This window comes from Elephas maximus, chromosome 22 (assembly GCF_024166365.1).
Source record: "Elephas maximus indicus isolate mEleMax1 chromosome 22, mEleMax1 primary haplotype, whole genome shotgun sequence".
Classification (NCBI taxonomy): domain Eukaryota; kingdom Metazoa; phylum Chordata; class Mammalia; order Proboscidea; family Elephantidae; genus Elephas; species Elephas maximus.
Genome location: NC_064840.1, coordinates 9,153,295 through 9,171,239, shown reverse-complemented (window position 1 = coordinate 9,171,239; position 17,945 = coordinate 9,153,295). Strand labels below are relative to the sequence as shown.

Below are 17,945 nucleotides of genomic sequence, written 5' to 3'. Positions count from 1 at the left end.
CAGAGGCGAGATGAGAAGGCAGAAAGGGACAGGAGCTGGTTGAATGGACACGGGAAATCTGGGGTGGAAGGAGGAGCGTGTTGTCACATTATAGGGAGAGCAACTAGTGTCACATAACAATATGTGTATAAATTTTTGTATGAGAAACTAACTTGAACTGTAACTTTCCCTTAAAGCACAACTAAAAAAAAAAAAAAGGGCTGATATGAAAAAATAAAGTCTTTTCCATATTTATATTGAATCTTCTTTAATAAACAGGATCCCTAAACTCAGCCTGCTTCTCTAACTGTGGAAGCAATGGTTTCTAGAACTTGCAGGTAAAGAGCACAACAGAAGCTACAAGTAACCACTCTTCCTCTAGCCCACGGGCTGATGAGTCTAGGACACACCTCCAAGGAGAGGCTCCAAGGGATGGGACAGGAATGAAAGAATCTCATTCCAAGCTCACACAGCCAACTTCCAAACCCTGGGGAAAAATGTGCTGTGAACTAAGAAGAAAACGGCTGGCTTGTGCATTGGGCTGGTGTGTCAGAGGGCATAACGATGACTGACCAGTCATTACCTCACGTTACAAACGGCAGAGCATTCACCTAAAGGTTCCAGCAGAGGGAACAGGACCAAAACATGAAAGACATTCTGTAAAGATCGTGAACAAGTTAAACAGACAAGTGAAGCCATAAATGTGCCTCTGAACTTCCACGTCTTGATAAGATTTTATACTTACATGTACTTTGGACCTAGACACCTATTTGAGCTAAATGCTCAGAGAAAAATAAAAGTCCTGTTTTCATGCAAATACACTTAGTAAAAATAAAAGAGAAAAAGGAAATAGAAACCACAGGTAATGTTCAAAGCTGAACTTGATTCTCAACCATTAAACCAAGAGAAAATAAAGTAAAAAAAAAAAAACCGTAAATGAATCTAGATTCTTATCTGTGTCTACATATTATGAACACTTTTTAAATCAATTATGAGATTTCAAAAGGCAACTACACAGCACAGTTACTTTTAAAGATATGTGTGCCCATAGCTCTAGAACGTTACTCGCAGCTGCCTGGGAAATGGCCTGAGAAGATGTACCCTCGCCAAGCCATAAGAATGGCTGCTTTAAAGCTAACTGAATGGGAAATTTTGCCATAAAATAATTTAAAAAGTTTTTTTCCCCACAGTTTCACAAAATACATCAATGTCAAATACTTACAGTTTGTAATGTGAATGCAGAAAATGGATGGATTGATCTTATCAACAAGCTTAAATACCCTTTCAGGTGGATCTGCTGTAAAATTCATAGAATAGACGGCTGCTTTCTGACTGCAAAACTGGCTATCACCCCTAAAGATAAAAAATAATAATACGACAACGTTTTAAGGCTTATGCACACAAGGTTAGCAGGATTATTTTAAAACTGTCAGATGCTTGTACTGTACTATGTTAACAGCTACGTGGAGGATATTTATGAAGGCGTGATGTTAGAACTGAATCCATTTTTGTTTAGTTTATTTGGTGTTAAAATATCTGGCATTTGAAACTTTTTCCTCTTATAGAAAAAAATTAAGGCAAGTAGAATAATCTGAAGGAAATCTTGTGAAGTACGGAATATAGGTCAGGGCATAACTTTCATGTGAACGAACCAAATAAACTCTGATAGAATCAGTTATATCAAATTTTGTGGAACTTCAGATTGTTTATAACCACACTATCAGGAATGGATCCAAAATTTCTTGTCTTTAGAATAAGGCTGTTTTCAAAGAATTGTGAGAAGAAAATGTGAAGTCACCTGGCAGTTTCAGGGCTTAGAAGTTACAGTACAGGCAACTAAGCCCAGACTTGACAAACCCCAGTCACACTGTCACACTGATCAATCAGATGTAACTATGGAAGACACAGAAAAATAGAACGGGGGTAGCTGACTCAAAAAAAAAAAAAAAAAAAAAAACTGGAGTAAGAAGTTTTAAAGTAGAGTTTTTATTGATTTGGTTCCTAAGTATAAAGTTATACATGCTTACAAAACTTGAAAAATACCACCTATAAAATCAATGCTCACATTTTGCTATCTGTATTTGAAATTTTTTTCTGAAGTATATAGATATGGTATGAATATAGAGATACAACAAAAATGGGATCATATTCTACCTATTGCTTTAAACAAAACCTTTTCTCACTTACTAAAAATTTTCAGGTATTTCCCATGGCATCAAATATTCTTCTGTAATATTATACTAAATAGTATCATCATATATCAGGTTATTAACAGACCCAAATTTGTTTAACCAACTCTGTACTACTGGTTTAGGTTGTTTCTAATTTTCCCCCTATTATATATAATGCTATGATGCCATCCTTCTACATCCATCTTCATGAATATCTCCAATTATCTCTTTAGGATATATTCCCTGAAGTGGAATTGTTGAGTCAAAAGATAGGTATGTTATTTAAGGCTTCTGAGACATATCGCCAGATTGCCCTCCAGAAAGGTACAATACACATCCTCACCAATACTGTCATTAAGAGTGCGTATTTTCCTTTTCTGTGATGAAAATGTTTGGGAACTAGAAAAGAGGTGAGACTGCAGAACACTGTGAATACACTAAACATTGCTGAATCGATCACTTTAAAATGGTTAATTTTATATTATCTGAATGTCGCTCAGTTCAAAAGAGAGGGAGAGAGACAGCTTATTTCCATGTACTCTTGCCAAGATTGGGACTTACTCAGTTTTTACTCTTCCAATGGAAGATAGAAAAAAACTGTTATCTCATTTTAATTTCAGTGTTCTTTTTTACTGGTGAGGTTAAACATTCTTCCATATGGTTATTGATCACTGGTATTTCTTCTGCAGTCAGTTGCTTATTCATATTATAACCTTTTTTTTATTAGAACGTTTATCTTCTTACTGGTTTAGAGGAGAGAAATTCATTCACGCATCCAACTAATTCATGCATGAATGGATTTTACTTATTGCTCTATACCAACAATTTAATTTGAGGTAAAACATAAGCAGCATATAAAAATGCCTATTTCTGCTACCATGAAACATAATTCTCCACGGTGAATACTGTGGTAAAGCTAATGAAAACTCTGTGCCATCACAGACTCTAGCTTTTCACATAGCTAGTATTTTACAACTCTCATTGTTTGTGAAATCTCAACACATGGAAGCTTCTCCTGCAAATGGCACAGGTATCAAAGGATGCATAATTAGCTTATTGACCCCTTACTCCCCACACTGGAACCTCAGAGTTACAAGTAGAAATATAAAATAATGAAAACCCTTGAGCCTGGTCCCAGCTGGAACAGTGTTCCAAAGGATTCCATGCCGCACTAAGCTGGTCACATGCTAATGAGGCTTCTGCGTCATCTGGCTTGCCCAAATACTCATACCGCCATCTTTAAACTTCTCATATACCTTGCACTTTTTTAGAACAAAATGTAAAAGTGGAAGAGGTTCTCTGTAATTCATCTATATGTGCTGAGTTATTGTTAGATGATCCAGAGTTTTTTTTTATATTATGTTAAAAAAAAACATATGAACCATGAGAGATAGCTTAGGAAAAGGGTTTAGTCAAATATACGGATACTAATTGTTCACTCAGTCATTAAGGAGAGCCATGAACAAGGATCATTTAGGTGTTTTTTCAAATAGAAAAAATGAAAGAACTGAACTATCACAGGTGTTTTCTTCACTGCAGAAGCTGAGATGTTCCAGTAGGAGAGCTCTTCACTCGAGTGGAAAATAAACACTGTCACTGAAGGCTCTGCCGATACGCAAAAAATCTGATGATACCCATCCCTGTCATGTTCCCTGTTGTTTTTCCAGCACTGCTGTAAAATTCTTATGATACATTCCAAGGTAAACCAGCCATTCCAAATCTACAGTCACCTGTTCATTAATTCAATTCACAGAACTGCTGAAAAAGTAGCATTTCTATCTAAAAGGTGAAAAAAAAAGATTTCTATAGAAGGTATTTTTGTTATAAAAGTGCATCACACAGCTCGAGGCAGTAACAGGTCCAAAAAGCTCTTCTCAACCCCTAATACTTTAAGCCTAGGAGGGAAGAGGTCTACCATGTCAGCTCTGGTTCTTGCTCGATCTGAGAGCTTCCATCAGTGTCCTTTATTTCTTCTGTTATGGGAACCTCCAACTAGCCTGACTCAGCTGTTTCTTGTATCACTGGGCCTTCTGACTCACTCTGATCAACCAACTGGTTATTAATTAAAAGTCCTGGAAATGGTCTAATGACTGAATTTGATAAACTGTGCAGAATCTAAGAGCCTTCTCATGGAGCTGATTTCCAGGAAACCGGGGGCTTGGAATGACCCCTCCCCGACCCCCACCTTGGGACATGCCATCAACCACCAAGCAGCCAGGGTCGATTCTAATTTTCTTGTAGGAAACGTTCACAGGGAAACCCGTACCTATTGCTTCGCCAGATTTTCTACTGAAAAGGTCACTCACTTGTTCTTTTAGCTGTCTAGCTTTTCCAACTTTTGACAGTCTTTCATTTTCATCATCTGGAATTGTCATCTGAATGATGTTAAGATCTTCAACACCTGATACAGTAGTATTAACACTGGGTGATGAATTTATTTTTCTTGGGGGTATTAGAGGAGGCAGTACTCTCCTTAATTGCAGTCTCAAACATTTCTTTTTAATGATGAACTTAATCTTGGCTTTGTTTTTAAGTATCTTCTCCAGCCCTGGAATGCCAAAAGTAGATGGCCTTCGGAATGGCACACCCTCAGGTAAGCCTTCCACATAAAAGTCTTCAGGGAAAGATTCAAAGATTCAAATAATGCAAACGGCACTTTCACAGCTTGTTGAAGGCCAAGAGCTTCACCGCATTTTTCACTGAAAAGGTTTTCAACTTTGTTTTATGTCCGTGATTTTGGCATTCCAGGCCTCAAACAAAACTCCCTGGAGGCTTGAAGGGAACTGTGATGGTTAAGTCTGCGTGTCAGCTTGGTTGGGCCATGATTCTCCGTGTTTGGCAGTCATGTAATAATGTAATTTGGCTGTTATGTAATGATGTAGTCATCCCCCACGATGTGATCTGATGTGATCAGTCAATCAGTTGTAAGGGGAAATTCCTTGGGGGTATCGCCTGCATCCAATATATATGTGGGCATTCTGGAAAAGCTCACTTGCTTGCTCTGGATCCTGCATCTGGCTTGTCGTCTTCTGAGCTCCAGTTCTTGGGACTTGAGCCAGCTGCCTGCTGTATTGCCTGCTGGTCTTGGGTTTCATCAGCCTCCGCAGCAGTCCATGGCCTGCCATCTGATCTGCTCCTCTTGGGTTTGTCAGCCTTTGCAGTTCCATGAGTCAGGAGAAGCCTCCAGCCTGATGCCTGACCCACGGACTTGGGATCTGCCAGCCTCTACAACTGTGTGAGCCATTTCCTTGAGATAAATCTCTCTGTCTCTCTTTCTCTCTATATACACATATATATATACCTCACTGGTTTTGCTTCTCTAGAGAACTCAGCTTAAGTCAGGAACATTAGAACCGTTTGCCTGGGTAGGGGTTTGAACAGCTTAGGTTTGAAGATTGTTCTTATTAGGGCCTTCCACAGTGACCTCAATTTCAGGAACCTCTGAATTACTCCCAGGGCTTTGTGGTCTTTTCGGGGTCTGCAATACTTTAATATTTATTTTACTAGCTCTTCCAGGAGGCAAGTAGGAAATAACTAGTTCATTTTTTTAAGCAACAAACTTGATTTTATTACTCCCATGGACAATTCTTTCAAATCATGGAATTCCAATTCCTTCTGGCAAGTCTTTTACATAAAGGAACTCAGGATTTCATTCAAACACAGGATACGGCACTTTTACTGCCTCTGTGAGTTCAAGAGCTTGAGCAAAATTTCAAATTTGAAATTCTCCACTTGCTTTTATAGCTTGGTAGTTCTGACATTCCATTCTTCTTTGGCTACGGCATTCATTCTTGGCTGAGTAACTTCAGTTGTACTGTGAGTCAGAAGTTCTGGTCTTTTAATAACAAATATAGTCTGATTGCCACTTAACTGGTTTTTTCTAGCTTTGGGATTCCATACCACGAAGGACTTCTAAAAGGAATGTGTTCTGGTAGTCCTTCCACATAGAGATCAGTAGGATGTACCTCAAATTTCTGGTAAGGTACAGCAATTTTTTTTTGCAGAAAAGCTGATCTACCATCTTTCTTAATTTAGTGATTCTAGCATACCACTCTTCCTTTACTCCTGCGGCTGGTTTATCAAGCTGTAGATCTTCAACACGTGGAATTCAAAAGTTTACATTTCTTCACAAAATGAATCCTTTCCTTTGCAAGTAATATCCTCTCAAGGCAAGGGATTCCATAAGCAGATGGTCTTCTAAATGGAATTCCTTCAGGAAAACCTTCTTCATAAAGATCTTCAACATGTGACTGGAAAAGCGGCTATGTGGACATCACAGAACCTTTGGCTTTTATAGCTTGAGCATATTTTCTTTCAAACAACTCTTCAACTTGTTAACATAAATCAGTAATTCAAGCATTCCACTTCTCAGAGTTGAACTCCTGCACTTTTCATTTTCCAGCACTGGCAGGTTCAGTAACTGGCAGCTGTGGTGGCTCATTGCTCTTTGGTTGGTCTTTTGGGAGGTGGAGAATAATCGTCATCTTCAGTAGTCACCTCAAATTCGGGGCCCTCACTTGTTTCTGAAGAAGCGTATTGAGTAGAATATTCTGCTGGTACTTCCATTTCTGTTCCTTCACTGCCCTCTGAAGGATGATGGCCTCCTTGAATTTTAAATTCGTAGTAATTAGGATCTTCTGATTCTTCCTTTACTATCACAGCTGCCATTTCCAGGGAAATGCCAGAATCTTCTGTGAGTTCAGTTTTCACTTTGACTGGACCACAACTTATACCTGGAGATAGTATTGACCTATCAGCATCTGTTATCATCACATGACCTATCAGCATCTGTTATCATCACATGACTGCCTAGATACTTCCTTGGCTCTAGGAAAGGTCTCTTAATGATCAACGAAATCCCTGCTTTGTTCTCCAAAATCCATTTCAGGGTGTTGAAAGGCAACTTCTTCAAAGAGCCCCTGCACTACTGCAGCCTACTGGTCTCTTAGCACCTTCTCTTATGGAACAGGTACCACTGTTAATTTGCCTAAAGCTTTTCCATAGCAAAAACAGAAATAGTCCTCAACTGGTTTTCTGAGTGTTTCAATTTCTGCAGCATATAGACTCATCCAGTTCACCTGGGTTGTAGATTTCATTTTATTCATCTCTGCAGATTTTTTTCCAACACGGTATTTTACAAAGTCTTTCTGAAAGTCCTCCCTGGTACTGACGAAAGCATGTCCTATCTCTCTTCCAACAACAAATATGTCTGTTTCATACACTGCACTGCAGGCCCCTTCTGCCTTGAAGCTGGCTAGTTCTTCACACAATGACTCATGAGCTTATATGAGGAACCTCACCACCATCTTGCTCTTCGAGGACTCCTCTTCCTCACAGGCAGAGCAGACATTGCTACTTAGGCCATGAACCTTGAGTGAAATCGCCTCCAGGCAGTGCCAGGGCCAGGAGTGCCCAAGGGAAGCAAGTGTGGGATGCACACAAACTGCAGCTGCTGCACAGCGGCCTTGAGCTGAGCTGAGCTGAGCTGGTGAGCCAGGCAAGGTGACAGGGCAAGGGACCCGTGTGTGTCTCTTTCTAGGCCGAGCTCCTGTCACTGCCACATGGCCACCCCAGCAGGGCCTCAATCAGCACAGGAGACAAAGGGAAAGCTCAACTAATTTTTAATGAGGGCAACTCTGTGGCAGGAGCTGTGCTACATACTGATGGTAAATAAAAGTAATATTCTCCTTGCTCTATGAAGCTTACACCTAATGGGGGAAACAGACATCAACCCAAAAATCTTGCAAATAAATTAAAAATTTATTAGATGATACAATTACTTGTTAACAATTTAACAAATGTTAACAAACCTTTTATAAGTTGAGACCTAAATAACCAAAACATGCAATTAATGAGAATTATTAGTTTTGGATTGTTTATTTCTATCCTTCATTCTTCATTCTTATTTCTGTACTTCATTCAGCAAAACTAACTCAACAAAACTCTCACGTACTTCCTGAAGACACTAAGAATTCAACCTTAACTTCTAAACCAAAACCCAAACCTAAACCAAACTCATTGCCATCGAGTTGATTCCAACTCATGGTGACCCTATGAACTGGCCTATAGAGTTTCCAAGGAACAAAGCTGGTGGATTCAAACTGTCGACCTTTTGGTTAGCAGCCATAGCACCTAACCACTTGTCACCAGGGTTTCCACTTCTAAACCAGGGGTCCACAAACCCTGTTTTTATAATCAAACTTTTATTCAAACATAGCCACCCTGTTCATTTACATATTGTCCCCGGCTGCTTTTGCAATGGCAGAGTTCAGTAGCTGCAACAGAGACAGTATGGCCTGCAAAGCTTAAAATATTTATTATCTGGCTTTTTATAGAAAAAGTTGGCTGAATCTAAACATTCTACATTTAAAATTATAGTACTAATAAAAAATATTCTAAATAATGAGCCCAAGTCTGAGCAGAAACCTCACTCCCAGGCTCCTGTACTTTCTAAGGCAGGAAAGCACAATGATTTTATAATCCAGGCAACCAGAAAATTAATCTGATTGTAACACCCCATTCTCCAAGCATTTTTACTATATAAGAAGTAGATTCAATTTCCTATTGGTTAGTGGGATAGTTTTTCATGGGAAAAACATATTATATAACTTCCAGAAAGGAATCATCCTCTCAAGTATCAATTACTTTTTTTTTTACTGAAGCCTAAATTTAAATTAACTATCTCTGAACAATAAGTTTGTCCCATTCCTGAATAAATAAGCCTCTTCTCGGTACTGCTATTCTTTCAAAAAACTTTGAAATCTGAATTATGAGAAACAGATCATTCAGAAGAGATTATTTCTTTACATTGTAGTCAACAGGGAATGTCACATTCGATTGTTCTCCTATACAGTGTGAACTGTAAGAATTCCCGGTGAGTTTACATATTAGAGAAGTATAAACAAAGCTTTCCTGACTACCTATATAATTTTTGTTCCAAGTAGTACGTCCACAACAAAAACTGTAAAGTTAAAGTGTACTTTTCACCCTTGGCTATACATAAGACTTGATCACTGATACAAAAACACAATCTGTTTATAAATCAAACTGAAATGCAACTCAATCTCTGAGCACAGATTTCATTACATACCTCAGAAAAAAACATACACTCTCTTCTCTATTGTCTGCACTATCATCTGGCTGAATCCAGTTAAGGAATAGATACTCCTTTACACACTGGTTTGGAAAGTACTGAGGATTGAGTTTTTCTGCCTCTGTCCCCAAATACTATCTTGGGCAAATTTTATCAAAACTGCACATGGCATAAACTTACGTGACAACTGCAACTGAGCAAGCAGAAAAGACGCTGAAATCCATAGAGCTGCAATCAGGATCACAACAGCAGTTGATGTCACACTGTGCCGGGGACAAGTCACAGACACATAGAGCAGCAACTACAGAAAGGAGAGTGGGGGGGGGGCGGAGGAGACACAGCATCACAATCAGCAGGTAGTGACTGTCCCCTGCCACCACAATGTACCATAGGTGGATTTCACACAAAAGATCCTTTTATCTTCTCTACTACATTTTGGAGCCCTGGTGGTGCAGTGGTTAAGAGCTCGGCTGCTAATCAAAAGGTTGGCAGTCCAAATCCACCAGCTGCTCCTTGGGAACCTGAGGGGGCAGTTCTACTGGGTCCTATAGGGTCACTATGAGTCGGAATGGACTCTACAGGAACGGATTTTTAATTTACTGTACTTTGGGGGAAACTTGTGAAATGAAAATTAGTCAGTTTGAGCACCCCTCAATCAGAGGTTCCCCAAAGAGACTAATCCTCTGACTCACTTGGAAATTCTGTTTGTTTGTGTTCCACCAACAGACTCTGATTTGGTAAGCTGAATATGAAACCCAGACATCTGTATTTTTTTAAAAACTTCCAAGGTAGTGCTTACGATTAAAATTGGTTTAAGAACCAGTACGCTAGGTCACTTGCCTGACCGTTTAAGAGCCACATGCTTGAAATAGCAGCTTTCCAAGCCCCTCCTCTGGAGTATCCGATTCAGAGGACTGGGCCCACCTAGGAAACAGGGTTTTCAATCTTGTCCCTCTCCCCATACATAACCGGCAGCCTTGTAACTGAACCCACGTTCACAGGTTACTGGCCATGAATCAAATACATTCAGGATTTAGTACCTGGGGTCCTAGACATATCCTTAGTAATTTAGACAAGGCAAGGCGGGTGTGTGTGTATGTGTGTGTGCGTAGGAATCCCACTTAACAATGTTTAATTATTAATAACGATGATTATCTGCATTTTCAATTCCCTATTTAGTCTGTCAGAACGAACAGGAAAAAAAAAACCTTTTCAAAGAAATAGCAGAGCATGCGAATGATACCCTGAATTCATGGTAGTGATTACAGCTGTGAGGGAGGGAATAAGATGGGGGCCTCAATCTTATTTGTAACATTTTCTTTTTTCATAAAAGGATCTCAAGCAAATATGGCATAATATTAAGATTTTATAATGCTGGTAGGGGATCCATACAAACACTCTTGTTTGTATGCTTTAATTATATCGCAATAAAAATAAGCTTTCAAAAAGTGTTCCCCCAGAAAGGCACAGTAACATGTCCAGGAAAAAAGTGTGAGTGAGGGGAAGGGCAAGATTTTATCAAGAAGTACAATCTTTCTTAGTCTGAGACACAAAAGTTTTCCCTCTTAAGTTTATGTTTCTCTGTAGCCAAGGACTCCTCTATGTGCTTAGTAAAATGGTAATGCAACTTATGCAAGCTAATATAAATGAGAAAGTTTAGGTTCCCTGCCTTGCATGTTTTGAATTACAATCTTGACTTGTTTTCTAAAACTTAAAACCCTTGGGAGTAGTTATAAGACTACTAAGGACAAAGCAATAGTGTTTAATAACTCCACTTAGGAAAAAAGGGTTTCTATCCAGGATGCGAGTGTACTTAATCAGCCAACAAGTATCTGTTGAGCACTCGAAGGGTCTAAGTAGCTCTTCCACACCTCTTAATGTCTACATGCCTGCATCGTAGAGTAGGGTACTAATGAGCAGAGCTCAGATTCAAGATGAACAGTTACCACTCTTCTCTTCCACCAACACTGGCTGCAACCAGTTTTGCAAATGGCTGTCCAGTTCTCTACTGGAGCCAGCTTTCTGCTCCACCACTTACCAGCCATGTGGCCTTAAATTAAGCAAGTACTTCGCCTATCTGAAAAATAGTGATAACGTCATAGGGTTGTTACGAGGGTGAAGTGAGATATATCACAGCTGAAATGCTTACCACAGTGCTTGCCACATAGCAAAACCAAAAACCAAACCCATTGTTGTCGAGTTGATGTCAACTCATAGCCACCCTATAGGACAGAGTAGAGCTGCCCCATAGGGTTTCCAAGGAGTGGCTGGTGGATTTGAACTGCTGACCTTTTGGTTAGCAACCATAGCACTTAACCATTGTGCTGCCAGGGCTCCACCGCATAGCAAGCTGTTAATACATGACTGTCATTTATCATTACTGTCACAGGCCTAAAGTATTCTTTAAAAAGATGACGATCGGTATAAATTAATCCCCTATAATGGCAAAAAGAGCCCTGAACCCAAGCCCTAATAATGACGGCTCAAGAATAGCTTCATTTGGGAGAGAAAGCACATTAACAGGTGGAGGACTAACGTAGATAAAAGACAAGCCAGCTCCAAAAACCTTGGAGAATTTTGGGTGTTGAATACTTTGCTGTATTCTGTCACAATTTATCACTGATTTCACTTCCTTACTAATTCACCAATCAACAGTTTAAATATGAAACAGAATTCTGTTCATATCTATTAAACAACTATACTTCACCATACTTTTTCAGACAAACCACTCATGATTTATAAGGGAGGCCCCTTGGAGAAATAACAGTTCAGTTATTAAAGTTAAGTCCTAGAGTTCAGAATGCCAGCCAATAATGACTTTTCTAGTTAGTACTGAGACTTACTCAATTTAAGAAAAAGTATTGTTTTCTTAAGTGGGGATAAAACCTACTGCACACCTCTTTCAACCTTCACAGTCAGATAACCTATCCAGCTATTTATCTACTTAGAGGTCTAAACTCCTTTGAAGATCTACTGATTGCTAGGGACCCTCATCCCAGAAAAATGCGTGTTCACAAGATTTTGCACTCAGTCTCAGGGGGTCATAGACACCCCCTAAGTCATCCATGGCAAATCAGATTATAAAATACTCACTAAACATGTAACTGTCCGATTCCAGGGACACTTTCTGAGAAATGTTAATCAGCTCTACATATTAATCTTAAAAAGTGGGCAAAATCCCTCACCCCATATCTTCCCATGGCAAACTTAACTAAAGAGGAATCCAGAGTTTTCAGAATTCAAGTCGATAGACGAGGGCCTTGACATTTAGAAAACTAGACCTTTGGAGTCTCTTTAATACAACTAAAAACTCCGAACACATTCCATCCATTTAATTTCCACAACTGTCTAGAAACTTCTGATTAAATTTCATCTGCCGCTGGAAGGCTGCAACGCTTTATTCAGTATTTATTACCTTTAACATTAATATTGCCCAAGAGCTCTGCTAGTGCTTTAAAATATTTGATTTTGCACCATTACGCTCTCCGAGCCTCGGTTTCCTCATTTGTATAACGGGGACCCTATCATCTACCTCTCAGGGTTGTTGGCAGAAATTACATAACGCCTGTGAAACACTCGGCAATGTCTGGCACACACTGAGTGTGCAGTAAACTTTAGCTATCATCATTATCATTACCCTCTCCTGGCTGAATCACTGTGGAGCCCAGGAGTTGGCACTTGGTACCCACCGTCCGTGACCGGGGTGGGCCGGGGACCGGAAGAGGGGCCCCGCGCCCTGGGAGTGGCAGGGGGCCCAGACGGCGTGGAGGCTCCGAGAGTCGCCAGGGCTGCCTCGGTGGAGCTGAGGCCCTCCGTTGTCACCGCCGGGGTGGTCCCCGTCTGGGCCCTCACCGGGCTCCAGCAGCCCAGGAGCAGGAGCAGGAGCAGGAGCAGGAGCGGCTGGAAGCCCCGCGGCCCCATCGCCCTGCAGAACCCCCGCGCGGTCCTTGCGGTGGACAGCGCGTTGCCTGGCAACCGCGGTGGCCGAACGCGGGGCATCACGGGAAGGAGGGCGCGAAGCCGCGCGACATGGCGGAAACGAGGGGCGGGGAAATCCCAGCTGTCGTTCTCCAGCTCGACTGCGGCTCTTCTATGCAGATTTCCGGGTTCCAACCAGGAGACCTTGATTGGGTTGGCGTCGCGCAGGGTCCTGGAATCAGGATTTTTCACAAGTGCCCTGACGCCACCGGTGAGGGGACGGAACTTTGGCAACCGCTTTCTTTTTTTTTTGTCCTGATGCTACGAAATACGAGTCCTTTGAAGAAGTATGGGCGTCGCACCACCGTCCTTGAATTCTCTCCATCCAGAACGCGCTCGACCCAGCCTTTCCCTTTTTTGTTGTAGACGCATCCCGAGAGGTCTCCAAGTAACTTCTGTCCACCGCTCTGTGGTAAGGGGGACAAATGAACACTTAATGACTTTTTTAACTGACAAAAATTAAATAGAATGATTTTCAGTCTTAAAACACAAAGCAAATCAACTGTAATCCTACAAAGTGATAAAGAGACCACAAGACTTAGAGGGAAGTCCCTTCATCCTAAACTGGTTTATTTACAGAGGGGACCCGAACCCACGGAGGTTAGTTATACCGTGGACAAATAATCTCACATTTAAGAAGCAGATGTCGAAATACTTAAACGTATCATGGTATTTATTCAAGAAACATTTATTTACCAATTCAGAAAGATGCCAAAACAGCACATATACCTAGTTTATTAAATAAAAAATATATATATATAGCAAAACTAAATCATCAAAGCAACATCTTTAGCACCTTCCTGTGGCATTCCGGAGAAAGCGTAGAAAAATATAGCTGGATCACTCATGGGTGGCACACAGTTCCAACTTTTTCTTCATAGCATTGCTTTGGCATCTGACTGAAATTCTGAACCACTTTTAATAACTGATGAAACTTTCCCTCAAAAAAAAAATTTTTTTTTCCAAACCTCCATCTCATAATTGCTAAATCGAGGACTTTTTCTTTTTTAAACCTTCTCCTCATTTCCAGGATTTCACTCTCTTTTTTATTGCTTAACATCTGTGAATCACTTTGTCCTGTTTTCTGTTTTGAAATTTTAGGCTGTTGTTGCATTAGACTTTGATGAAGTGCTCTTTGGCTTTAACTTCTTTTTTTTTTTATCTTCATGATTATATGACCTGTGAGTTCCTCTTCAAGTCTAACATCCTATGATTCCAACTAGGACACAATTTGGGAAATAATCTCATCATACCTTCTTGTCCAATCTCAGTCAGTACATAACCAAAAAGTCGTTTTATGACATCTTACCAAGTCGAAATAAGGGTTACATCAACTCAGATACACTTTGCAAATCTTAGGAAAACTGGATCTTTCATTTCACAAGTGACCTGTTTCTGTCAGGTGATACCCTCTTGAGCCAGGCTTTTTTCATCTTTCATCCCAGAGGATCCTTTCTCCCTTCCTTCCGCCCTGGCCTTAGCAGGTTACCTCATTTGGATGGAAGGACACAAAGAGAAGTTAACATCTGTTCCCTATTTTTCCAACACTGCAGTGTCTGGGTTATTCATAAATGTTTGTGATATAAAATGTCCATCTGTTTCTCTAGGGTTATTGGCATTCTCAATTCCTTAGAGTCTGTGCCAGCCTTAGAAGGACTAAAGACATTTCAGCTTTGGAATTTTGTGCTTGGAAAATGTTGCATATGAGGAGCCTGAAAAAGCTAAGACACAGGAGTACCTGGGGGTGGGGGGTGGGGGGGGTTAAGGCTTTTTTTGCAAGGCACAAGGCAGTGTTAACCACTCCTCATATTCTTTGGTGTCTTCTGAGGTGAGCTGGTGGTTGTTGTTATTATTATTATTGCTACAGTCATGGCTTCTAATCTGTTTAAAATTAGGTATCATTTTTTTCCTGCTAATAAGTATAATAGAAACCCTGGTGGCCAGGGTGCTACGGTTAAGTACTCAGCTGCTAACTGAAAGATTGATGGTTCAAACCCAGCCAGCGGCTCCGCAGGAGGAAGCTCTGGTGATCTGCTCCCATAAAGATTGTTGTTGTTAGATGCTGTCGAGTCGGTTCCAACTCATAGCTACACTATGTACAAGAGAAGCAAACACTGCCTGGTCCTGCGTCGTCCTCACAGTCATTGCTATGCTTGAGCCAATTGTTGTAGCCACTGTGTCAGTCCAGCTCGTTGAGGGTCTTCCTCTCTTTCACTGACCCTCTACCAAGCACCATGTCCTTCTCCAGGAACTGGTCCCTTCTGATACCATGTCCAAAGTACATGAGACAAAGTCTTGCCATCCTTGCTTCTAAGGAGCATTCTGACTGTACTTCTTCCAGGATGGATTTGTTCATTCTTCTGCATTCCATAGTACATTCAGTACTCTTCACCAACACTGTAATTCAGAGGCACCAATTCTTCTTTGGTCTTCGTTATTCATTATCCAGCTTTTGCTTGCATATGAGGCGATTGAAAATATCATGGCTTGAGTCAGGTGCACCTTAGTTCTCAAGGTGACATCTTTGCTTTTTAACACTTTAAAGAGGTCTTTTGCAGCAGATTTGCCCAATGCAATACTTCGTTTGATTTCTTGACTGCTTCTTCCATGAGCACTTTGTGGATCCAAGTAAAATGAAATCCTTGACAACTTCAGTCTTTTCTCCATTTATTATGATGTTGCTTATTGGTCCAGTTATGATGATTTTTTGTTTTCTTTATGTTGAGGTATAATTCATACTGAAGGCTGTGGTCTTTGATCTTCATCAGTAAGTGCTTCAAGTCCTCTTCGCTGTCTGCAGGCAAGGTTGTGTCACCTGCATATTGCAGGTTGTTAATGAGTCTTCTTCATATAGTCCAGATTCTCAGATTAATTGCTCAGCATACAGATTGAATAAGTATGGTGAAAGAAGACTACCCTGACGCATACCTTTCATGTTTTTAAACCGTGTAGTTTGAACAACTGCCTCTTGGTCTGTGTGCACATTCCTCATGAGCACAATTAAGTGTTCTAGAATTTCCATTCTTCCAAATGTTATGCATAATTTGTTGTGATCTACATAGTCAAATGCCTTTGCATAGTCAATAAAACACAGGTAAACAACTTTCTGGTATTCTCTGCTTTCAGCCAAGATCCATCTGACATCAGTAATTATATTCTTGTTCCACATCCTCTTCTTGACTTTCTGGCAGTTCTCTGTTGATGTACTGTTGCAACCATTTTTAAATTATCTTCAGCAAAATTTTACTTGTGTGTGATATTAATGATATTGTTCAATAATTTCTAGATCCTGTTGAATTAGTTTTCTTTGGAATGAGCACAGATATGGATCTCTTCCAGTCAGTTGGCCAGGTAGCTGTCTTCCAAATTTCTTGGCATAGGTGAGTGAGCACTTCCAGTGCTGCATCCGTTTGTTGAAACATCTCAATTGGTATGCCATCAATTCCTGGAGGCTTGTTTTTCGCCAATGCCTTTAGTGCAGCTTGGACTTCTTCCTTCAATACCATCAGTTCTTGATCGTATGCTACCTCCTGAAATGGTTTAATGTCAACCAATTCTTTTTGGTACAGTGACTCTGTGTATTCCTTCCATCTTCTTTTGATGCTTCCTGCACTGTTCAATATTTTGCCCATAGAATCCTTCAATATTGCAACTTGGGGCTTAAAATTTTTTCTTCAGTTCTTTCAGCCTGAGAAATACTGAGCATGTTCTTCCTTTTGGTGTTCTAATTCCAGGTCTTTGCACGTTTCATTATAATACTTGGTCTTCTAGAGCTGCCCTTTGAAATCTTCTGTTCGGCTCTTTTACTTCATCTTTCTTCCACTTGCTTTAGCTGCTTTACGTTCAAGAGCAAGTTTCAGAGTCTCTTCTGACATCTATTTTGGTCTTTTCTTTCTTTCCTGTCTTTTTAATGACCTTGTGCTTTCTTCATGTATGATATCCTTGATGTCATCCCACAATTCGTTTGGTCGTTAATGTTCAATGTGTGAAATCTGTCCTTGAGATGGTTTCTAAATTCAGGTGGGATATACTCAAGGTCATATTTTGGCTCTTGTGGACTTGTTTTGATTTTCTTCAGCTTCAGCTTGAACTTGCATATGAACAATTGATAGTCAGTTCCACAGTCAGCCCCTGGCCTTTTTCTGACATTTTTCCACAAATGTAGTCGATTTGATTCCTGCTTATCCCGTCTGGCAATGTCCACATGTATAGTCCCTATTTATGTTGCTGAAAAAAGATATTTGCAGTGAAGAAGTCGTTCGTCTTGCAAAATTCTTTCATACAATTCCAGCATCATCTGTCACCAAGGCTATATTTTCCAACTACTTGTCCTTCCTCTTTGTTTCCAGCCTTCTCATTCCAATCACCAGTAATTATCAATGCATCTTGATTGCATGTTTGATCAATTTCAGACTGCAGAAGTTGGTAAAAAAATCTTTGGCCTTAGTAATTGGTGCATGAATTTGGATAATAGTCATATTAAATGGTCGTCCTTGTAGGTGTATGGATATTATCTTATCACTGACAGTGTTGTCCTTCAGGGTAGATCTTGAAATGCTTTTTGACGATGAATGTAACGCCAATCCTGTTCAATCTGTCACTCCTGGCGTAGTAGACTACAACATGATTGGCAGATTCAGGAAGGCCAATAACAGTTCATTTTAGCTCACTAATGCCTAAATATCAATCTTTATGCATTCCATTTCATTTTTTACGACTTCCAG

General features: G+C 40.2%; 1 protein-coding gene and 1 pseudogene across 8 annotated transcripts in view; both read right to left on the bottom strand.

Annotated features, from left to right (window-relative positions):
* The window catches only part of TCTN1 (tectonic family member 1), a 30,397-nt gene extending 16,272 nt beyond the window's left edge, over nt 1-14,125 (bottom strand). For 5 of the 8 annotated variants that reach the window (XM_049867037.1, XM_049867039.1, XM_049867043.1 and 2 more), the window contains exons 1-4: nt 14,018-14,124; nt 12,933-13,628; nt 9,424-9,544; nt 1,202-1,332 (exon numbers count right to left, since the gene is read on the bottom strand). In XM_049867037.1, coding sequence (XP_049722994.1) covers nt 1,202-1,332; nt 9,424-9,544; nt 12,933-13,242 — 562 coding nt within the window. In that variant the 5' untranslated portion in view covers nt 13,243-13,628; nt 14,018-14,124. Of the gene's footprint in view, nt 1-1,201; nt 1,333-9,423; nt 9,545-12,932; nt 13,629-14,017 lie in introns of all 8 variants that reach the window. The other 3 variants (XM_049867038.1, XM_049867042.1, XM_049867040.1) reach the window with 1 other exon arrangement.
* Nucleotides 2,183-7,515, bottom strand: LOC126066149 (general transcription factor II-I-like; annotated as a pseudogene).
* Nucleotides 14,126-17,945: the final 3,820 nt, after the last annotated feature.